Consider the following 22,477-nt stretch of genomic DNA (forward strand, 5'->3'; position numbering starts at 1 on the left):
GGCATCAGCCCACCTCACAAGCGTGTCGAGGTCCCTCTGGATGGCATCCCTTCCCTCCGGCGTATCAACCGAACCACACAGCTTGGTGTCATCGGCAAACTTGCTGAGGGCGCACTCAATCCCACTGTCCATGTCACCGACAAAGATGTTGAACAAGACCGGTCCCAACACTGATCCCTGAGGGACACCACTCATTACCGGTCTCCAGCTGGACATCGAGCCATTGACCACAACTCTTTGTGTGCAGCCATCCAGCCAGTTCTTTATCCACTGAGTGGTCCACCCATCAAACTGATGTCTCTCCAATTTAGAGACAAGGATGTCGTGTGGGACGGTGTCAAACACTTTGCACAAGTCCAGGTAGATGACATCAAGTGCTCTGCCCCTGTCCATCAGTTCCGTAGCCCCATCATAGAAGGCCACCAAATTGGTCAGGCAGGATTTCCCCTTAGTGAAGCCATGCTGGCTGTCACCAACCACCTCCCTGTTTTTCATGTGCCTTAGCATGCCTTCCAGGAGAACCTGCTCCAAGATTTTGCCAGGCACAGAGGTGAGACTGACTGGCCCCTAGTTCCCTGCATCTCCCATATTCCCCTTCTTGAAAATGCAGGTTATATTTCCCATTTTCCAGTCATCAGGAACTTCCCCTGACTGCCATGGTTTTTCACATATGATGGGCAGTGGCTTCGCAACTCCATTTGTCAGCTCTTGCATTCATCAGGGTCCTTCAGGACCCACAGGTGGATTTGAGTACAGTCACTGCAGAGTGCCTCCAAGCTGGAAATAGGAAGGTGATGCATGGGGCAGTATGGCCCTGGAGTGCCCAGCACACACGGGCTCCTGGGGCTCCTCACAGCCTGGGGACATAGAGGCAGAGCGCGCTGCCTGGGAAGGACCTGGTTCACCCCCACTCACTGCACAGCAAGAGCAGCCTCAAAAACCCCCCACATTTGCAAATAAGAACACTTCTGCTTTTCTGATCAAGAAGTGTCTCCACCCCACGGGGGTTTGGCCAGGGCAAGGCAGGACCGAGCCCTCACTCTGCTGCTGCCTGGGGGGCCTGCAAGCATGGCCCAGAGCGTGGTCTACGCCGACCTGAAGTTCGCAGCATCCCCACCGCTGGCCGTGCCCTCCTGCCCCGCAGCCCCTGATGAGGACGATAGCCCCTACGAGAATGTGCTGGTGGGGACGGTGCCTGCAGAGCCCAGCCCAGGTCAGAGCCCAGCCAGTGACACGAGGATGCTGCAGAGCAGGGTGGGCAGCGGGAGGTGACAGTGGGACCATGGGGGATGCTGGGCTCATAGCTCATCTCATCTCATTTCAGGTCTTGCAGGGCGATGGACCCGGCGCTGGCGTGCCCCCAGGGGGCCGCTGGCCACCAGCCTGATGGTGCTGCTGGTGCTGCTGGTGGTAGGCACCGTGGCTTTGGCGGAGGGGGGGTGGGGGAGGTGTAGAGATAAAGGGTAGCACCGGGAGTGGGTTTGAGGCTGGGCAAGGGCTGGGATGCTGCAGACTGTTGGGGCCGAGGGGTGCCGGGAGCTGGTGATCGAAGGCTGGCGTTGTTTTTGGCTTGGCCACCCTGATCTTCCCTGTCTGCCTGCATTGCTTTCCCCTTGCCTACCACTGCTTCTCACTCCCTATCATAGAATCACAGAATCATAGAATCGTTTGGGTAAGAAAGGACCATAACATCATCCACTGCCAACCACTGCTCCACCCTAGACCATGTCACCCTAGGCTCTCCGCAACCTGGCTTTGAACACTGCCAGGGATGAAGCATTTCCCAATTCTTTGAGCAATCTCTTCCAGCACCCTCACTGCTTCCCACTGCCTTCCAATGCCTCTCACTGCTTCCCATTCCATTCTGATCGCTTCCAACTTCTTTCCCACTGCCTTCTCATTGCCTACACATTCCCTTCCCATTGCCTCCCACTGCCTCTTACTACCTTCCCAGTTCTTTCCCGTTGCTTCCAACTTCCTTCCCACTGTCTTCTCATTGCCTTCCCATTGCCTTTGTATTGCCTCCCATTGCCTTCCTTTTACCTCCCATTGCCTCTGAATGCCTTCCCATTGGCTCCCACTGCCACCCATTGCCCCCCTTCCACTTACCACCACAGACCCTTCCCTTCCTTTCCCCCTGGCACCCCCGGACAGTCTCTGCCCACATCCCGACACTCTCATCCCGCGTCCCTCGCCATGGCCGTGGGCGCGCGGGTCGGTCCCTGGTGCCCGTGCCCGGGCTGTGCCAGCGCCGTGCCCATCCCTGTGCCTGTGCCCAGACTGGCAGGTCACCCGCAGCCTGCGGGACGCCTCCCGGGAGCACGCGGCCGAGCAGGGCCGCCTGGAGCAGGAGCTGAGCGCCCGCGACCAGCGCCTGGAGCAGACGCGGCTGGAGCTGGCGAGGGCCAGAGCGGAGCTGGGGCGCGCGTGGCGGGACGGCAACAGCAGCCGAGCGGCGCTGGAGCTGCAGGACTTGGAGCTGGGGCGCGCCAGGCGGGAGCTGGCCGAGCTGCACAGGGATGTGCAGCGCCTGCAGGGCGAGCTCAACAGCAGCCAGAGCACCGTGGCCAGCCTGCGCGCCTGCGTGAACACAGGTAGGGCCGTGCTGGGCTGCGGGACGGGCAGGGGTGCTGCCGGGGAGAGCTGGCGCTGATCCCCGCCGGGATGGGACCCCCGAGCATCCTTGCGACAGCGAGCGCCTCAGCTGTGCCCCTGCCCACAGAGTGCTGCCCCTCGGGCTGGGTGCTCTACAAGGGCAAGTGCCTCTTCATCTCCGTGGAGAGCAAGACGTGGAGGGACAGCCACCAATACTGCCAAGGGAAATCTGCTCAGCTGCTGCTTCTCCCGGGCGACTTGTCATCGTGGACAGTGCCGGTACAGAGCAGGGGGGCTGCAGCACCCCAGGGCTGGGGGCAACGGTGGGGTGGGCAGATCCAGCAGCAGCAGCGCTGCAGAGGTGCTGGGGGGCACCACCAGACCCGGGGTTCTCGGGCACCCGGTGGGCTCCGGGCATGGGGCAGGCGGTCGGCAGCTTCTCTCCCCCCAAATCTTTGTGCAGGGGAATGGTGCCGTGTACTGGATCGGGGAGAGATACAAGCGTCATCCCGATCCATCTGAGGACAAGTATGGATGGTCATATAAAAAGTAAGTTGTTCCATCTCAGCCACCTGCATCTCTCACAGCTTCACCAGCCACCGGTAGATGTGCTGGGCACTGTGCTGGTGTCTGTCCTGTCTCTAGGGTTGGGTTGTTGTGCCATTTTCTTCTGATATGAAAGCAGTGTTGTATGGCAGGGCAGCCAACAGCTCTACTTGTAGGTGCAGTCCTTGACACCAACATCTGCCCTTTAGCCATAGCAGGAAGGTGCTGTTTCACCCACAGAGGGGAGATACTCTAACAAGTGGTTCCCCAAGGCAGGGTCCTCGTGCAGAGCCCCACTCTCACCTTGTACATTGCTAGATCTTCAAGTGGAGCAGCAGGAGGCTGGGAGGGAGGAATGTGACCCTTCCTCAGACTCTCCTGCCTGCCCCAATAGCACTGGGAAGAGGCATCCACAGTGAGGATGCTGTTGCTGCTCCTCTGAGACATGCCCTTTCTCCCTTGCAAGCTATCTTAGATCTTGTTTTATCTTATCTTCTAAGATGCCTGCTATCATATAAGTGGAAAAGGCAGACTTCAAATTGCCAATGTATCAGTGGATCTGTGAGTAGTTCCCGAATCTGAGCAGCGCATCCGAGACTCTCCATCCTCTCCTAGTGAAGAACTGGCTGCACTCGACTACAGCACATGGGGACAGGAGTTGGGGGTGCACCCTGAGACCCTCCCCCTCTGCACGCATTGCAAAGCACTGGGAAAGGGCATCTATATTTTAAAGTAAGGCTCACGGAAAATAGACCTTATTCCCCTCTCTCACACTCAAGCTTACACTTATACCACCTTGCACTGTTTCTCTGAGTGTCCCTGTGCCAGCGCAGCTCACAGTGACCCAAGACTCCGATACAGAGCCCAGCTCCTGCCTTCTGTGCTCCCAAAGGCTGCCGGTGTGCACTGGTGCCGGATGTGGCATTTGCATCTTCTTGGAGCTGGGGGATGACAATGCAAGAGATGTCCCCAACCTCTTCTCTCCAAGGAGTCCTTTGGATTTATTGCTTGTTCCTTTGCTCAGCATTGGCATGTCCCATCCTGCCCTTCCTCCTGCCTCCATCACCTGGGGCTGGGCCTTGCCTAGGAAGGATGCAGGCAGCAGTGCCATCAGCATGAAGAAACTGCTGTGGAGCCCTGAGACCATGTGGGGTGAATGAGGGAACCCCGAGACTATGGGTGGAAAAGGCATTGACGATTCCTGAGACCACAGGGACTGGATAAGGGAGCCCCGTGGCCATGGGGGAAACGGGAATGTAGCAAGGAGCCTTGAAACAGTGGGAGAGAGGGGGAAGCACTGGAGAGGCCTGAGAACACTGGGGAAAGGGAACACCCTTGCCACCGTGGGAGAAATACCCCTAAGATCATGGTGGGACCTGAGATGCCAAGCGGGGTGATGAGGGAGCTCTGTCCCCACCCTGGTTGTGGGGGGAGCCCAGGTCAGGGCTGACCCTCCCTGTGTCACTCAGCATTTCTGCAGGGGGAGGATGGGGTAGGGACCCATTTGCTAAGCCAAATGTGAGGAGGTGTGGTAGGAGCCAGCCCAAGGCATGGTGAGGCTCGGAGGTGGGGACAGGATTGCAGGAGGTCCCCTGCAATCTCAGCCAGTGTGCAAAACAAGGACTTGCATGTCTGGCTTATCCTGAGGAACCCAGACATACTTTCTCTGGTACCCAGATAGGAGCAGGCTCCCTGCCCCTGGAGCCCTGAGCTCCAGCTGTCACTGCCCACAGTGTCATTGGGCTCTGCCACCATAAGGACATGCTGCTGTGTAGCCTATAGTTCATGGGTACCCAGGCCCGTTCAGCATGGCTGATTCTTCGCCCATCTTGACACGTCAGGTTTCTCCTTCCTTCCCAGTGGCAGGACTCACCCTTTCCCCCATCCAACATCTGCCAGCTCCATCAGTGTTTCTCCAGGCCCCTCTGAACACCAGTCCTGCCCTCTGGTATACCCATTACTGCTCAGTTTGGTATTGCCACCCAGCTGACTGAGACCATCCCCATCCAACCATCCGAGGCACTGGTGAAGGCTTCAAGGAGCACCAGCCCCAGGCTCCACCCCACATGGATGTTGCAGCTGGATAAGGACATGCTGACACCCCCTGCAGCCCTCCTGCCATGCAAGTTTTCGCCTTCCTTCTTCTCCTCTCCTGGGCACATCTCCCCACTCTGCCAGCAAGTAGACTATAGGAAACCATGTCCTAGACCTCAAAGGTTCATGGTAAACTTCCCCCATTGCTCTCCTATTGAACATAGCCCAGTATTCCCATCACACAGGTAGGTTGGACAGGCATGACTTGCTCTTGGTAAATCCTGCCTGGCTTTCCCCATCCACCAACATGTCCTCCCTGGGCCTGGAGCACTGCATGGCCAGGAGGACATGCTCCATAGTCTTATTCAGATCGAGGCTGTTCTCTGACTGGAAGAACGAAGCTCACCCCTGGGAAGCAAAGGCAGGTGATGGAGAGAAGAAAGGGCAGGACACGAGCCAGCAGCAGCCAGTGACAGAAGAAAGGGGCAGCCAGTAAAACTAAAACTGAAGGGAGACATCTGGGGCACCAATGGCACCACATACCCGCTTTCACAGGGTGGAAGAGACACCTCTCCAGCCATCCTCAGCAGCAGGCAGCAGAAGTAAGCAAGGCTCATTACTTGTATCCCCTCTCTGGGTCCAGGACTGGAGGGCAGGGGCTGGGGATGTAAGCATGAGCATAAGTATAGAACACAGAAATACAGTCTCTTTTCTGTAAGCCTTGTTGTAAAATGCAGTCCTGTCCCAGTCTGTCTGTCATGTTAGAAAGAATCATGGCAGTCAGGTGAAGGTCCTAACAACTGGAAACAGGAAAATATAACCCCCATTGTCAAGAAGGGAAAAATGGAAAAATGGCAAAATACAGACCAGTCAGTCTCAACTCTGTGCCTGGCAAAATCTTGGAACAGATTCTCCTGGAAGAGAGCTACAGGTTGGGCAGAGAAGAGATTCAGAGCAGCCCTGCGGAGAAGGACTTGGGGGTGTTGGTCGATGAGAAACGGAACATGAGCTGACATCAGTGTGAGCTTGCAGCCCAGAAAGCAACCGTATCCTGGGCTGCATCAAGAGGAGCATGACCAGCAGGTCGAAGGAGGTGATCCTGCCCCTCTGCTCTGCTCTTGTGAGACCTCACTTGGAGCATTGTGTGCAGTTCTGGTGTCCTCAACATAAAAAGGACATGGAACTGTTGGAACAAGTCCAGAGGAGGCCACGAGGACGATCAGGGGACTGGAGCACCTCCCGTATGAAGACAGGCTGAGAAAGTTGGGGCTGTTCAGCCTGGAGAAGAGAAGCTGCGTGGAGACCTCATAGCAGCCTTCCAGTATCTGAAAGGGCCCTCTAAGGATGCTGGGGAGGGACTCTTCATTAGGGACTGTAGTGATAGGACAAGGGGTAACGGGTTCAAAGTGAAACAGGAGAAGTTCAGCTTAGGTATAAGGAAGAAGTTCTTTACTGTGAGGCTCGTGAGACACTGGAATTCGTTGCCCAAAGAAGCAGAGAAGGCTCCTACTCTGGCGGTGTTCAAAGCCAGGCAGGACAGAGCCTTGGGCAGTGGTCTAGGGTGAAGCAACCCTGCTCATGGCAGGCGGTTGGAACTGGATGATCTTAAGGTCCTTTCCAACCCAAACCATTCTGTGACTCTATGAATCCGTCTGCCTTTAAAATAGCTTTGCAGTGCAACAGCTTTGGAGACAAGAGTACGCAGGGATGTGGCTGTGCAGGAGGGAAAAGGTGTCTCTGCTGTGCACCCTGCACTCCAGTCACTCAGATGTATGATGGAAAGGGCGTTCCAGAGTTACCACTTGGCCAGGAGAGGACGGACGGTCTAGGACGTGCTCTTCACATCTGGCAGCTTCTCACAGATCCATGGAAAATTTCTTGAGCAGAAGACGCTCTCTATCTTCCCGTAGGATATTCCTGGGCAGGACCAACTTGTGTTCCAAGAAGAGAGGGAACATGTGAGAGGCGCCATCACCATGCTCTCAGCCTGCTGCCACCATGGTGTACCCCACACAGCTGCAGCCTCAGGGCCCCTTAGGCTGGGCAGGAGGGTCAGGCCACTGCCCACATTCAAGCATTAGTCCCATGTCAAGGACAGATGCCAGCACAGTGCCCAGCACATCTACCCGTGGCTGGTGAAGCTGTGAGAGATGCAGGTGGCTGAGATGGAACAACTTACTTTTTATATGACCATCCATACTTGTCCTCAGATGGATCGGGATGACGCTTGTATCTCTCCCCGATCCAGTACATGGCACCATTCCCCTGCACAAAGATCTGGGGGGAGAGAAGCTGCCGACGGCCTGCCCCATGCCCGGAACCCACCGGGTGCCCGAGAACCCCGGGTCTGGTGGTGCCCCCCAGCACCTCTGCAGCGCTGCTGCTGCTGGATCTGCCCACCCCACCGTTGCCCCCAGCCCTGGGGTGCTGCAGCCCCCCTGCTCTGTACCGGCACTGTCCACGATGACAAGTCGCCCGGGAGAAGCAGCAGCTGAGCAGATTTCCCTTGGCAGTATTGGTGGCTGTCCCTCCACGTCTTGCTCTCCACGGAGATGAAGAGGCACTTGCCCTTGTAGAGCACCCAGCCCGAGGGGCAGCACTCTGTGGGCAGGGGCACAGCTGAGGCGCTCGCTGTCGCAAGGATGCTCGGGGGTCCCATCCCGGCGGGGATCAGCGCCAGCTCTCCCCGGCAGCACCCCTGCCCGTCCCGCAGCCCAGCACGGCCCTACCTGTGTTCACGCAGGCGCGCAGGCTGGCCACGGTGCTCTGGCTGCTGTTGAGCTCGCCCTGCAGGCGCTGCACATCCCTGTGCAGCTCGGCCAGCTCCCGCCTGGCGCGCCCCAGCTCCAAGTCCTGCAGCTCCAGCGCCGCTCGGCTGCTGTTGCCGTCCCGCCACGCGCGCCCCAGCTCCGCTCTGGCCCTCGCCAGCTCCAGCCGCGTCTGCTCCAGGCGCTGGTCGCGGGCGCTCAGCTCCTGCTCCAGGCGGCCCTGCTCGGCCGCGTGCTCCCGGGAGGCGTCCCGCAGGCTGCGGGTGACCTGCCAGTCTGGGCACAGGCACAGGGATGGGCACGGCGCTGGCACAGCCCGGGCACGGGCACCAGGGACCGACCCGCGCGCCCACGGCCATGGCGAGGGACGCGGGATGAGAGTGTCGGGATGTGGGCAGAGACTGTCCGGGGGTGCCAGGGGGAAAGGAAGGGAAGGGTCTGTGGTGGTAAGTGGAAGGGGGGCAATGGGTGGCAGTGGGAGCCAATGGGAAGGCATTCAGAGGCAATGGGAGGTAAAAGGAAGGCAATGGGAGGCAATACAAAGGCAATGGGAAGGCAATGAGAAGACAGTGGGAAGGAAGTTGGAAGCAACGGGAAAGAACTGGGAAGGTAGTAAGAGGCAGTGGGAGGCAATGGGAAGGGAATGTGTAGGCAATGAGAAGGCAGTGTGAAGGTATTTGGAAGAAATAGTAAGGGAGTTGGAAGCAGTGGGAGACATGGAGAGACAGTGGAAAGGTAGTGGGAAGCCAGTGGGAAGTAATGGGAAGGCCTTGGGAGGCAATTTGTGGCAATGGGAGGCAATGGGAAGGCAGTGGAAGGACAATGGGAAGGTAGTGGGAGGCAATGGGAAAGGAGTGGGAAGCAGTGGGAAGCATTGGGAGGCAATGGGAAGGCAACGTTAAGGCCATGGTTGGGAATGGGAAAGGATGGGAAGCAATGGGAAGGCAGTGGGAAGCAATGGGAGGTAATATGAAGGCAGGGGGAGCCAATGGGAAGGCAGTAGGAAGGCAGAGGTTGGCAATGGGAAAGGACTGGAAAGCAGTGGAAAGCAATGAGAAGGCAGTAGGTGACAATGGGAAGGCAACAGGAATGCCGTGCGTGGCAATAAGCAATGAGGAAGGAGTGGGAAGCAGTGAGAGGCAATGGGAAGGCAGTGGAAGCAGTTTGAGGTAGTGGGAAGCAGTCAGGGAGGTGAGGCACTGGGAACAGGCTGCCCAAGGAAGTTGTGAATGCTCCATCCCTCGCAGAGTTCAAGGCCAGGTTGGACAGAGCCTTGGGTAACTTGGTTTAGTGTGAGGTGCCCCTGCCTGTGGCAGGGGGGTTGGAACTGGATGATCTTAAGGTCCTTTCCAACCCTAACTATTCTATGGTTCTACGATAGGCAGTGAGAAGCAGTGGTAGGCACAGGAAAAGCAATGCAGGCAGACAGGGCAGCTCAGGGTGGCCAAACCAAAAGCAACGCCAGCCTTAGACCACCAGCCCCCGGCACCCCTCGGCCCCGACACCCCGCAGCATCCCAGCCCTTTCCCAGCCTCACAGCAGGTCCCTAGGACCTGGGTAGTCACCAGAGACTCACAGCAGGTCCCCAGGGAGTGGGTAGCACCCACCCCCAGTGCTATCCTTCATCTCCCCCCACCCCACGGCCCTCACTCAGACTCACAGCAGGTCCCCAGGGCCACGGTGCCCACCACCAGCAGCACCAGCAGCACCATCAGGCTGGTGGCCAGCAGCCCCCTGGGGGCACGCCAGCGCCGGGTCCATCGCCCTGCAAGACCTGAAATGAGATGAGATGAGCTATGAGCCCAGCATCCCCCATGGTCCCACTGCCACCTCCCGCTGCCCACCCTGCTCTGCAGCATCCTCGTGTCACTGGCTGGGCTCTGACCTGGGCTGGGCTCTGCAGGCACCGTCCCCACCAGCACATTCTCGTAGGGGCTGTCGTCCTCATCGGCGGCTGCGGGGCAGGAGGGCACGGCCAGCGGTGGGGATGCTGCGAACTTCAGGTCGGCGTAGACCACGCTCTGGGCCATGCTTGCAGGCGCCCCAGGCAGCAGCAGAGTGAGGGCTCGGTCCTGCCTTGCCCTGGCCAAACCCCCGTGGGGTGGAGACACTTCTTGATCAGAAAAGCAGAAGTGTTCTTATTTGCAAATGTGGGGGGTTTTTGAGGCTGCTCTTGCTGTGCAGTGAGTGGGGGTGAACCAGGTCCTTCCCAGGCAGCGCGCTCTGCCTCTATGTCCCCAGGCTGTGAGGAGCCCCAGGAGCCCGTGTGTGCTGGGCACTCCAGGGCCATGCTGCCCCATGCATCACCTTCCCATCTCCCGCTTGGAGGCACTCTGCAGTGACTGTGGAGTTCTGCCCTCACCATTTCTCAGGAGAGACTCCCAGGGATGTCCATGCTGGAGCTGCATCCTGCTGGCACAACCCATGTGGTCTATAGCAAAACCATAATAGGCCCCAGGGCCAAACCCCTCCAAACCAGGACCCTGCAGACCTTTTAGGCTCTCATCCATCACCCAGCCTCAAGGCAAAGTGAAGGCATTTGCTGTGACCTCCTCAGACTGGATGGGAACCAGGAGACAAGCTGCTGCCCAGCCCTCCATGGGACCAGAGAGGCTTACCCAAGCAGAATAAACCTTGGACAGCCACCACCACAGCCAAAAGCCCAGAGCTTTGTGGGGATCTGCTCCAGCCTGCACATGAGCTTTTCCAAGCTGCCCCCAGGACGTGAGGATGCTCAGATCAATGCCACCAGTGCAGTTTCCCACCCAGCAGCAATGTGACTGGGTCTGGGCACCAGAGGATGCACCTCCATCCCACTGCCCTCATCCCCCAAAACCAGCCACAGCATTCAAGTGCCAGAGTTTATTGGAAAATTGCAGAGATCCAACAGGGTGAAGGGTCTGAATGGGGAAGCAGCAGCTCCAAGGGATACCCATGCATTGGGATAGGAGAGGCTGGAGGTCCCCATGGTCATCAGGCTCCAATGCAGGTGTAGGTGGTGTTTCCCCAGAGGAGGGCGGGTGGCGAGGACCAGACCCACTGCAGGGTGGATGCGCGCTGCTCACAGACCCAGCCCAGGTCTTCCCTGCACAGACCACCCCACAGCCCCAGCCCTGACACCCTGCCACAGGCCAGGAAGGAGCTGGTGGAGCGATGGATTGGGAAGAGCCTGCAGGGAGAGAGAGGTCAGAGATGGGATGGACAGGAAGGGCTGGGGTTCTCCCATCAGCAACTCCTCAGGACAGCGATCAGGGATGCTATGGGGGCAAAGCTCGCCCTCTCCAGGGAGCACTGTGCCCTGATAACCTCTTCTTAATTAAGACACATGCTCTGATCCCCCCGACCCTACCTGTGCCTGTTTGACATGCAGCTCCCATTCCCATCATGCACACAGCACCCCCAGGTCCTTCCTGGCAGGGCTCAGCACCAGCTGCACTAAGAAAAGCCTGAGAACCTGGTTTTGGTGTGCCACCCCAGCTCCTCACCCAGGTGGGATGTGGGCACCATCCCTTCCCACTGCAGCCCTCAGAAGGCAAGAGGTAGCCAAAATCTGGAGCACATCTATGAGAGACTGATCTGAAATCAGACTCCACTGTCCATTGTCTCAAAGATTGGTCTGAGAAACTGAGCTGGAAATCCACCTGTCTCCTGTCTCAGAGATGGGTGGCAGGAGTTGAGATAAGATTCCAATATCCATTGCCTGGGAGAAGGGTGTGAGGAGCTGAACTGGGACTCCACCACCTGTTGCCTGAGGGATGAGTGGGAAAGAGTTGAGATAAGACTCTTCGATCCATTAGTTTGAGGATTGGTGTGAGCTACTATCCCAAGGATCACTGCAGACACACGTGTGTCAAAGAGCTGGCTGCAAGACCAGGGAAACTGGTCCACCAGGAACGTGTAATATGTGACATGAAGAACAGAGGTACTCCCCCCCAGCTCTTGACAAAAGAGGTAACCACCAAGAGACACATCACCAGGAGGCACATCACCAGCGAGCCATTGCCATGAGGATGGCTCCAGAAGGACACCTCCATGAGGACACTCTCCGTCGATGACTACTCCGGATCCTGAGGGGCACCCTCCATGAGACATTGCCATGAGACACATTCCATGGGGTACCTTCAAGGGGACTCCAGAAGGGCGCCTCCACGAGGACAGCCACCTCCGATGGACTCTTAGGGGACACTCTGCTCCGATACCGACTACGAATCCTGAAGAACTCCCACCACCAATGACGACAATGGATCCCTGGAACACCACTGGATCCGTGGTGGTGACTCTCTATCTCTCTCTGCACCCCGAATCCTTGCTTCATTTTCTACCTTTTTTCCAATCTCTCTTATCGCTATCCCCTCTATTACAATAATTTCCCTTTTTTATAATAACTGTCTTTTTGCAATTTGTAATAAAACAAAGTGTCCAATTATGGTACTTGACCTCATTTGTGTCTTAATTTCACTCTTGGGATCATGACCTGAAACAGGGTCCAGCACTGGGGTTTTTCTCCAATCGGACCCTGACAACATCCCCGCATGCAAGCAGGCTGCCTGTCTCCCCATCACCTCCCTCAGCATCCCTAGCTAGGGACAAGCGGGCAGCCTCACCCCTTCAGTGCGGTGCCATCCAGCCACTTCCAGTCAGACCTGGAGCTGTCCCACTTCAGCCCCACGTGGAAGACCCCCGTGTTGGCTGTGCGCATCAGGAAAGCCTAGCAAAAGAGAGGATCTGCATGAGCTACCTGAGGGGAAAACGCAGGCCCCTCCCTGTGATGAGGGTTGCAGAGTACAGACACAGCATCTTCAGCTCTCTGTCTGGAGGCTTTGGGGATTAGGGTCAGAGCCAGAGAGCTGAGATGATGCTGGTGATAATGATGCTGAGGGAACCAGCACAGCCAGATGCCCACGGGGAACTGGACCAGTGAGGATGGGTCCACTCACCAGGGTGGTGTTGGTTCGGATGGTGACCAGCTGTGCCCCTCTGGAGCAGCAGTCCTCTCTGCTCTGCTCCCAGTTCTTCTTGGTGAAGGAGAAGTAGTAGCACTGCCCCGCATCCCAGAGCCAGCCAGCTGGGCAGAACTGGCATCGCCCTGCACACCAGAAACACAGCTTGCAGCCCAAGGGACAGGAGGGTGACAAGTGGCAGCCAGAGTACCAACCAACTCAATGTACTTCTACGGATACCCCTTGGAGAAGACCCTCTGCTTGCCCTTGCTCTGGAGCCCAGCTCCTGCATCCCAGTGTAACAGGCTGGTTACACGAAGGTGATGGTATCGGGCAGATGGGTTAGAGAAGGGAGATCCAGGTCTCGGGTTGTGATACAAACATCATTTGCAAAGCCCAGGCAATGCAGTCAAGATTTCAGCTTCACCAGAGACTGGTTGAAAGACAACCCCCAGTGCTGTCCAGCACATGGAAAACAAGATCTTGGTGCTGGTGGAGTGTATGGGCAACGCAGAGCCATGCTGGGGCCATCTCTTCCAAGGGATCCCAGCAGTGCAGCCTGTTCAGCAGCACCAGGGCAGCACCATGGTATGAGCCAGGGGATAGGCAGCAAGGGTGAAGGGAGGCTGGGGGGAGGCACATTCTGGAGCAGGGACAGGTCCTGACTATTGAAAAGAACACCCAGGACCCCTCCAAACCCTCTCCAAGCCTCACACCAGGTTTTCCTACCTTGCTGCGTCTGTCCCGCATAGCTGGGGCTCTCCTCCACGCTCCAGGCACCACGGCTGCAGCTCGCCTGTTGTCCTAAATCTACAGAAGAAGAATACAAGACTGCCACTGCCAACCCTGCGCTCCTGTTCCCAGCAGCACCAAGCGACCTCTCCCATGCAACAGCCCCACGGCTGAGGGCATCCCCCCCTTTAGGTGGCCTGCCAGCCAAGCCCGACAAGGTCCTTGTGGTTTTTGCTGTGCTTGGGAGCCCATCACAGAACAGGCTTTCGGGGAAAGTGCTTCTTTCAGTTTCAGTGTCACCACTCTCCCTCCTGTCTTCATTTCATTACCATGTGATGGAGCAGGATGCCCTGATGCAGTCCCCAAGTCCACGCCGTCCCACCACCTTCCTCTCCAATCCAGGCAGGCACAGTCTTGCCCCACCAACTTTCCTGCTTGCCCCAGAACCCGCAACACCCTCAGCCCCACGTAGGAGGATGCTTGGGACATGAGCTCTGTCTGTTGGTACATGGTCCCCATGGTGTCAACCCCAACACCCCGACCAGAGAGGTCCACATACAAGCAGGTACTCACAGTGGAAGCTCAAGCTGATGAGGATGATTTGTGCCAGCAGGAGCAGCAGGGAGAGGACAGCCAGGCTGAGGGCAGCCCAGCACCAGGGCAGCCGCACCGTCTGCTGAGGAGCTGAAAAACAGAGTTAACCTGGACTCTGGGGGCTTGGCTGGAGCAGTGGGGACATCCCCAGCCAGGAGATGTCTGTGAACCCTGGTCAGGGTCTCAGGAGGCAGTGGGGAAACCCAAGAAAACTGAGAGAGAGCCCTTTTGCATCACCTTGATCCTATTAGTGTCTCGCTGCAGACAGCGCTTGCATGAGGCAGGGAGAGCAGAGTGGGGTGCAGTGGGCATCCCCTGCCCTTGAGCTCCTCCTGTCCTCTGCCCCATGAGCAAGCAGACTGCAACAGTGCTGGAGAGGAGCTGTCTGGGAGAGGGTACCCAAAAGAAGGGGTCAGGGAAATGGTCCCACAGAAGGCAAGGGGCTGCAGAAGAGCAGGGGACCCTCCATGGTGCCAGGAGCTGAGAGCAGCTCACCATTACCTGGGGTGGGGGGCAAGCGCAGATCAGCGTACGTGACCCCCTCGTCCATCCCTCCCTCAGTCTCGCTCTGCACCCATAGGGGAAGCAGCAACTCCTTCCCAGCCCCTTTTGGCAGATGGTTGTGACGTGTAATGGAAAGTGTCACTTCCTGGTGGGGCCCCAGGGGAACCACCTGGGACACAACCCGGGGGGGGTCACAGTGCTGACAGTGACCGACTGGGGCAAGGGGGAGACCCACGAGGCTGGCACCCAGGCATTCCCTGCATGAGGGAACCCTGCACCCACACTGCGGGGCAGGGAGCTGTGAGGATGGCTGCTAGCTCAGACATGGGACTACAGAATAGAATCAGAGCCATTTGGGTTGGAAGGGACCTTCAAAGCTCACCTAGCCCAACTCCCTGCAATGAGCAGGGACATCTTCAAGTAGATCAGGTTGCCCAGAACCACATCCAGCCTGGCCTTGACGGTCTCCAGGGATGGGGCATCCACCACCTCTCTGGGTAACCTGTGCCAGTGTTTTACACCCTCTTTGCAAAGAACTCCTTCCTCACATAAAGCCTGAATCTCCCCTCTTCTAGTTTAAAACCATCACCCCTCTTCCTATTGCAACTGCAATAAGGCCCTGCTAAAAAGTTTCTCCCCATCCTCCTTACAGGCCTCTTCTAAGAACTGAAAGGTCACAGCATTGTTTGTGTTAGAAGGGGTCTTTAAAGGTCATCTAGGTTCCTGTGCCCCCCACCACAATGTTGCGACAGCCACAGCCCCCCTAGTGCTCAGCCTATCTGCCCTGGGGGACTGTGTATCCTTCGGGAGCAGGGCCCCTTCTGCATCCCCACGCTCTGCACTCTGACAGCAGCAAGGCTGTGGGGTGTTTGCTCTCACACATGGCTCCTGCAGCCTTGCTTGCAGCCCAGCCCTGGAAAGCAGGGCACTGGGGCTCTCCATCCCGTCCCAGAGCCTTGAGTGCTGCCGTGATGGCCATCGGGGTGGAGGGCAGAGCCCCCCAGCTGCGGGAGAGTCCTGTCCGCGGCACACCACCGCTACAGCCGGGCAGGTACAGACCACGGACCCTCCGCCCGGCTGGACGGCGTTGCGCTGGATGGCATGGCCGGGACTACGTTTCCCAGCGGCTCCTCCCGGCACTGCACATGCTCCGTGCGGGCTCCCGGCAGCTCCCGGCGCGGCGCCCGGTGCGGCGCGGAGGCGCTCGGTGGGGATCCGGTGCTGCTCCGGGTGCAGCTCTCGGCGTGTCTCGGTGCGGGTCCCTGCGCAGACCCCAGTGCGGGTCCCGGTGCGCTGCGGGCGCAGCAGACCCTCGGGGGTGCCGCACCGCCGGGCCGGAGCCGAGCTTCCCCCGCCCTGGCAGCATGCCCCGCGGGCGAGCCTGGACGCAGGCGGAGGTCAGCAGCCTGCTGGCGCTGGTGGGGGGCTCGGGGGAGGCCGCCCTGCTCATGGCTTCCACGTCGCGACCCAACGAGGCGCTATGGAGGGAGATATCCCAAGGGCTGGCAGCGGCCGGGTACTCGCGCAGCGTCGCCCAGTGCCGCTCCAAGTGGAAGGCGCTGAAGCAGGCTTTCCACTCGGAGCGGGAGACGCGCCAGAGGGCAGGACACCACTCAGCCCGCCTGCCTCCGCACTACAGAGCCATGAAGAGCATATGGAAGGCGGCCGGGCGGCCCGTGTTTGGGGAGCGGAGGATGCCAGGTGAGTGCCGGCATGAGTAAATGGGTTTGGCAGGGTGGCTGGATGTGGGATACCGGGTGAGCACTGGTGCTGCACGGCTACCCAGGGTCTGCTAACGCTCTCTTTCTCTTCCTCTAGACATGGTGAAGCTCTCCTCCAGGAAGCGCAGGTCAGCCCATGCTGCCTGCTCTTCATCCTCACCAGAGCCACCAGGTACCTGTGGGCTCAGGCAGCCGGCGGGGGGCTTGTCTTGGCTGTGGGGTGTCAGGTTCCCCCTTGTGTTCTGATTGTTGAAGCTCTTTTCTGCACCCACTCACCCTCCTGCAGAGCACAGCGTTGACGGGGACACGCCGGGCACATTGATGTCCCCACTGCTGCGGTGTGTGAAGGACGAGCCAGAGACCTGTAAGTACCGGTCTGCCCCGCTGCACCGGGCTGCACGGCCACGGCTCCAGCCCAAGCCCATGCCAGCATGGTGGGAATGGAGGGCTTAGAGGGTTGGGGGCCCCATCACAAGTCCCTCAGCATGGGTGTTGGGACTTCTCCATCCAGGGGCTTTGGCTCCAGACCAGTCCCAGAGCATGACAGGATGGCTGGGACAGGGCAGAAGGGGTTCCCCAGCTCTGACCCAGTCTGAGGGCAGCCTCATGGCTTTAGGTCTCTAAAGGATGAGGCCAGGGGGCTCTGGCAGCTGTATAGCACTGCAGGGCATGACACTCCTTCCTCCAGCAGGTCCTGGCTTCCTGCTTCCCTGGTAACAACATAGATCTTCAGATGAGTTAGGGCTGGATGTGAGGGCCAGAGGTGCTGCAGCTCCCCTGCCCTGCAGCCCACCCAGGGGCAGATCCTGCATCCCTCTCACTGTACATCGCAGGCGTTTGGCACAGAGGTGATGCAGATTATGTCCCTGGGTCTGATTTGTGAGGGCGCCCCAGCCAGCATCCCGCACTGGGTAATCACCTTCTGTCTCCCTAAATTCCCCCTGCAGTTTCAAGTGGATGTGGGATTCTCCTTCACTTCCAGTCCTAGTCTGTTGTGTAGCGTTGCTGCGTGCTGCTACGCCGCTGCTGCCTTCCAGCCCAGAGGTGGCTGCATTGCAGTGGTGGGTGAGTGACTCCTGCTTTTGTATCTAGCTTGTGAAATGCTTTGGGGCCCTGCAGGGCACTGTGGAGCTGTGGCTAGGGCATGTCGGGCTGCGGGGCTGACCGGGCAGACCCTGGGCTGGTGGTGACCCCCACAGCAGGTCCCATCAGACCGCGCATCTCTCCTCTCTGCTCTTTCCCAGCAGCGGATGGGGACCACGTCGCTGGAGGGCCATCCGCTCCCCACGCTGTGCCACGTAAGGCTTTCCTTGCCCTGCTCAGTCCAGTAAACTCCCTCAGCCCCACGAGCAGGGTCTGATACGGTTCTCATTGCAGACACCGGTGACTGCTTCCCTCCCCTTCCATTCCTGGGTGAGTACCATGCCCTGGCCACTGTGCTTAGGTGCCCTGGGGCAGGAGGTAGCTGCAGCTCACAGGCTGTGTCTGTTCTCCTTTCAGGCTGTCACACTGCCCTGAAGCAGGAAGGAGATGAGCAAAAGGCTGGTAAGTGTCTGTGCCTTCAAGCAGGTCTCCTTGCCCCATGGAGCAGCTGTGTCCTGCCATGGGGACAGAGGGCAGGGGCTCCTGCAGGCACTCTGATTACTTCCTCCGTGCCAAACCATTGTGTCAGGTTTTCCTGGTGAGACATCCCTGGGGATGGCAAGAGGAAGCCAAGTGCTACCGGTGGCCACCACAGCCTTGTGCTCCCCGGGCACGGCTGCCGTGATCGAGCAGCCGGCAGCGGGTGAAGAGGCATCTGGCTCCAGCCTGCACGGTGGGTCCTCCCTGCAGCATCCCTACAGGGGACTCTCGGGGCTGTGGGGAGGGTTTGCAGCCACTGAGCCTCTCCTCGTCACAGGCTCCAGCGTGCCGGGCCTGCTCCAGAGCGTGCAGCAGCTCCTGGTGCAGATCCTGCAGACATCCCGGCAGCAGCAGGCGCTGCTGGAAAGCCTGGCCAGCGACACCGTCACCCACCTCCACCTCCTCTCCCACAGCCTGGTGCAAGTGGGGGAGACCCTGCACCAGCTCCTGCTCCGGCCGCAGACCCACCCGAGCTCCCTTGGCCACTACATCCCCCATGTACCCCTATTCGAGGGGGGCCCCAGGGTGCCCTGCTCCCCCAGCGGTGCCCACACCTCCCCGGATCACAAAGAGGAGCCTCGGGGGTCCCCTGTCACAGGCTGCATCCCACCGTGAGTGCCACCATCCGCAGACACAGGGACAATGGTTCACTCACAGCCACAGATCTTTATAGCAGAGGCACCGGATGTTTTGGAAGTTTATAGAAGAGAGACATTTTAATACAATTAAAAATAGCTTTTGTACCAGTGATGACAGTTGACCAGTTCTTTCCCCCTCCTCGGGGGATGTTCCCCTTCTCACTTTCGAGATGAGCAGAAGGGAAACTTGGCTATTTACAGCCTCCGAGAAACTCCCAGGCCACGCACCGTGAGGCAGAAGTACTTTCTTCACCCCGTCCCACTGCCTGATGTCTTCCTGCTGCAGCTGGGCAGGACTCCAGCCTGGAGAACATGCTGCTAGGGCTGTGGAGGACAGGGGAGACCACACAGGGCACAGGATATGTGGTGTCCCATCCTTCTGCAAGGGAAGGGCCCATGATGGGCAATGCTGGGGAGGCAGTGCTGCTGCAGCTGTGCTCGCTTGGTCACCAGATCCTTGGTGGGTCGCGTCCAGTGCATGAGCTGGTGCTGTCACAGCTGATAGAGTGGAGTTGGCAGCATGCTGTTGTGTGCCCTGCCCTGCTCCCAGGGCTCAGGACATGGATCACCATCAGAAGTAGTTGCAGACATGCACAGCATGCTGTGCTTGGCAAAGTGGTCACTGGCTCTTGCACAGGATGCCCACATCCTCTATGGGGTGGGGTGGGTGTACTGGCTGCCTCCAGAATCTCTTGGCAATGTCCTAGAAGAGAATGTGGCTGATGGTGCTGGTGTAGGGTGGATAGACATCAGGATGGCAGTCCTGTCATACCACATACCATTTGTTGGTGGGTGACCTGCCCCTTCTCCCAAAAGAGGGACCCAATGTAGGGGCTGATCTGTGCCATGTCAAGCCCAGCCAGGAAGGTGGGCAAGCAATCCGTACTGTCATCTCTCCTGAGGATGTAGCAGGGCTGGCGCTGCCCCGATGCCATGCATCACCTTCAAGGTGAGGTTGCAGATGTCCCCCAACTCCTGCCCTTCACCACATGTGGCCAAGCCATGGAATGGGGCCGGAGGCGAGGCCAAGGGAGTCCACCAGCGAGGTGGCTGGGTGCTGTGACACCAGTGAGGTGTCCTCTGTGCTCCTGAGCATGGAACAGAAAGCTCTGCCCAGAAGCCTCATGGTTTTGGGCTGTTGCCTGCAGAGAGGTCTGCCCTGGCTCTTCTCCTTGGGGCATGACCAGGGTGGATGAAGGTAGGAGAAACGTGGGATCTCCCTTCCTGAGCCTGGCTGCTTGCAGCCAATGAGGTTGCAATCAGAAGGCACCTTTGGGCTGTAGTTGCCCATGCTCCCCACTACCCGGCTGTTCTCCCAGCTACCCAGATGTGCTCCCATCATCCCACTGAGCTCCCCATCATCCATATGTGCTCCTGTCACCTTACTGAGCTCACCATCACCCAGATGTGCTCCCATCGTCCCACTGAGCTCCCCACTGCCCAGATGTGAGAGCCAGGAAACTGTGTTTGTCCTAAACACCGCAATCTCAGATACCATTTGCATTCAACCATGGGAGGCCTTGCAAAAATTATCAGAATCGAAGCAGACAACAGGGATGTTGGTTTCAATTCTGCATAGGCAGGATCATCCCAATCCCCTTGTCCGAAGCTGATAACCCTCCACAGGGCTGTGAAAAGTGCTGACCCGAAGGATGCGGTCAGATAGCAAACACACTATGAGGGACAGCAATCACCCAGAGGACCCTCGCAGAACCCCACCTTTGGAACCGCGTGTTCACTAAAGCACATCCATCATTATCACAGTGACGCCTCTGTACCCACCGCACACAGTTATGGGTAACACCCCAAAGAACACGAACAGGCTCAGAGGGTGAGCTCCCATCTCTGCAACACCCTGGGTAATGACCAGTGAGATGCCCCTGGATCTGTGAGTGGTGACTATCTGCTTGCAGCTCCTCTTATCTTATCTCTCTCTCCCCCTCTCCTCTCTCCCTGCATTGATCTCTCCAGGAATAAACACTTGGGTTTGATAAAGGGTTTCAGGGGCTGGCCTCCTTTGTGCCTTCATTCCGACCAGGCAACACATCTATTGACTGTGGCCAGGTCTGAGTCTCATGTGTCTTCCAACCAGGTCAAGACACCATCCTTGCTTCCCTGCCATCCTGCGGTGCTCCCCACTGGAGGCTGCAGCCTTGTCCCTCCATCACCCACGGGACTCCATGGCACCCATTCCCTGAGCCCTGGTGGTGCTGGGGCCATGGGGCAGGCTGTTTCCCCACACAGAGAGGGGCAGCAGGGCAATCGTGGGGAGGGTGCCCTAGGATGCAGTGCAGCAGGAGGCTGGCTGCAGGAGTCTGGGGTGCAGAGGGGATTCCAGAGCTTAGGGTGGCATTGGAGGTGCAGTGGGAGACAGCAGCATGCAGAACCAGGGTCCAGGAGGCGTAGGTTGTGTGACAGGGAATGCGCAGTGCAGTGCGGTGCAGTGAGGTGAAGGATATGCAGTATGGATGCAATGTGTGCAGTGGGGTGCAGTGGAGTCCAGTTGGGGTGCAGTGCACAGAGTGCTGTGCACAAGGGGTGCAGCAGAGTGCAGTGGTTTTCAGTGGGGATGCAATGGGTGCAGAGGAACTGCAGTGGAGTGCAGCTGGGGTGCACTGGGGTTGCAGTGGCGTGCACTGGGGTGAGGTGGGAGTGCAGTTGGGCTCAGGGGTGTGGAGCGGATTGCAATGGGAATGCACCAGGGATGCAGTATGGGTACAGTGGGATGCAGTATGGGTACAGTGGGACGCAGTATGGGTACAGTAGGATGCAGTGGGGGTGAAGTAGGTGCACAGTGGAGATGCAGTGGAATGTAGAAGGTGATGTGCAGGTGCAGCAGGGTGCAGTGGGGTGCAGTGGGGATACAGACAGTATGCAATGGGGGTGCAGTGAGGGTGTAGTGGGGTGCAGCAGGGTGCAGCATGGTGCATTGGGGTGTAGTAGGGGTTACAATGGGGGTGCAGTGGAGGTGAGGTGGTTGCAGTGGGGTGCAGTGGGGTGTAGTGGGAGTTACAGTGAGGGTGCAGTGGGGGGTATAGTGGGGTGCAATGGGGTGCAGTAGGGTGCAATGGGGGTGCAGTGAAGAGCAGAAGGAGGTACAGGGGGTGCAGTGGTGGTACAGAAGGAGTGGAGTGAGGTGCAGTGCTGTGCAGTGGAGTGGAGTGGGGTGAGGCAGGGTGCATTGGGGGTGTAGTGGGGGTGCAGTGAGGGCTCAGTGGGATGCAGCAGGTGATATCGGGGTGCAGTGGGATGCAGGGGTGACATGGAGGTACAGTGGAGTGCAGTTGGGTGCAGTGGGGATGAAGTGCAGGTGAAGCAGAGTGCAATGGGGAAGCAGTGGGGTAATTTGGAAGTGCAGTGATGTGCACTGGTGTACAGTGGGGGTGCACTGTTGTGCAGTGGGATGCAGTGGTGTACAGTGTGGTGCAGCACATAGTCTGGTCCAGTCTGACCCAGGATTGGGGCATCGCCACCCCCTGGGCTGCCCCCCCAGAGCACAGTGTCACCCCTCAGTACCAAGGGGGTGAGACCAGTTGGGAGCTTCCCCATAGCGGGAGCAGTGGTGTTTGTGGTGGGCAGCTGGGCGGGCAGGGGGTGTTCTTCCAAAGACACCCTCTGGCACTCACACTGCCCCCTTCCCTGCCCAAACGTGCCCCTAAACACTTGGTCACAGGGGGATGTCAGGGGGGCAGTGGGGCATGGTGGGACCCTAGCCCCTTTCCAGCAAGCCCCAAGCCCTGGGATGCAGGCATCAAGCGGTTTCAGCAAGGGGAATTGGGACT

The 22,477-nt window shown here is 58.5% G+C and overlaps 4 protein-coding genes across 4 annotated transcripts; 2 read left to right on the plus strand and 2 right to left on the minus strand.

Annotated features, from left to right (window-relative positions):
• Nucleotides 1–1,068: 1,068 nt before the first annotated feature.
• On the plus strand, nucleotides 1,069–4,301 carry LOC308231691 (B-cell differentiation antigen CD72-like; the record flags this gene model as incomplete). Its single annotated transcript, XM_080637353.1, has 6 exons — nucleotides 1,069–1,213; nucleotides 1,325–1,410; nucleotides 2,288–2,594; nucleotides 2,723–2,874; nucleotides 3,059–3,144; nucleotides 4,034–4,301. The coding sequence occupies 6 exons, from the start codon at nucleotides 1,069–1,071 to the stop codon at nucleotides 4,299–4,301; spliced, it is 1,044 nt and encodes a 347-aa protein (XP_080493479.1).
• Nucleotides 4,302–7,000: 2,699 nt separating this feature from the next.
• On the minus strand, nucleotides 7,001–9,973 carry LOC308231692 (B-cell differentiation antigen CD72-like; the record flags this gene model as incomplete). The annotated part of the gene is made up of 6 exons (XM_080637354.1): nucleotides 7,001–7,235; nucleotides 7,355–7,452; nucleotides 7,625–7,776; nucleotides 7,905–8,219; nucleotides 9,604–9,708; nucleotides 9,829–9,973. The coding sequence occupies 6 exons, from the start codon at nucleotides 9,971–9,973 to the stop codon at nucleotides 7,001–7,003; spliced, it is 1,050 nt and encodes a 349-aa protein (XP_080493480.1).
• A 943-nt stretch (nucleotides 9,974–10,916) lies between these two features.
• LOC308231693 (killer cell lectin-like receptor subfamily G member 1) lies at nucleotides 10,917–14,759 on the minus strand (the record flags this gene model as incomplete). The annotated part of the gene is made up of 6 exons (XM_080637355.1): nucleotides 10,917–11,112; nucleotides 12,548–12,651; nucleotides 12,881–13,029; nucleotides 13,613–13,693; nucleotides 14,189–14,299; nucleotides 14,711–14,759. 6 exons carry the CDS (start codon nucleotides 14,757–14,759, stop codon nucleotides 10,917–10,919), a joined length of 690 nt encoding a protein of 229 aa, XP_080493481.1.
• A 1,055-nt stretch (nucleotides 14,760–15,814) lies between these two features.
• On the plus strand, nucleotides 15,815–18,672 carry LOC308231694 (uncharacterized protein; the record flags this gene model as incomplete). Its single annotated transcript, XM_080637356.1, is given in 7 exon segments — nucleotides 15,815–15,871; nucleotides 15,873–16,027; nucleotides 16,029–16,414; nucleotides 16,532–16,606; nucleotides 16,721–16,798; nucleotides 17,935–17,979; nucleotides 18,107–18,672. Coding segments are annotated over 7 exon segments (1,362 nt in total).
• Nucleotides 18,673–22,477: the final 3,805 nt, after the last annotated feature.

Source organism: Psittacula echo (genome assembly GCF_963264785.1).
Source record: "Psittacula echo genome assembly, chromosome: Z".
Classification (NCBI taxonomy): domain Eukaryota; kingdom Metazoa; phylum Chordata; class Aves; order Psittaciformes; family Psittacidae; genus Psittacula; species Psittacula echo.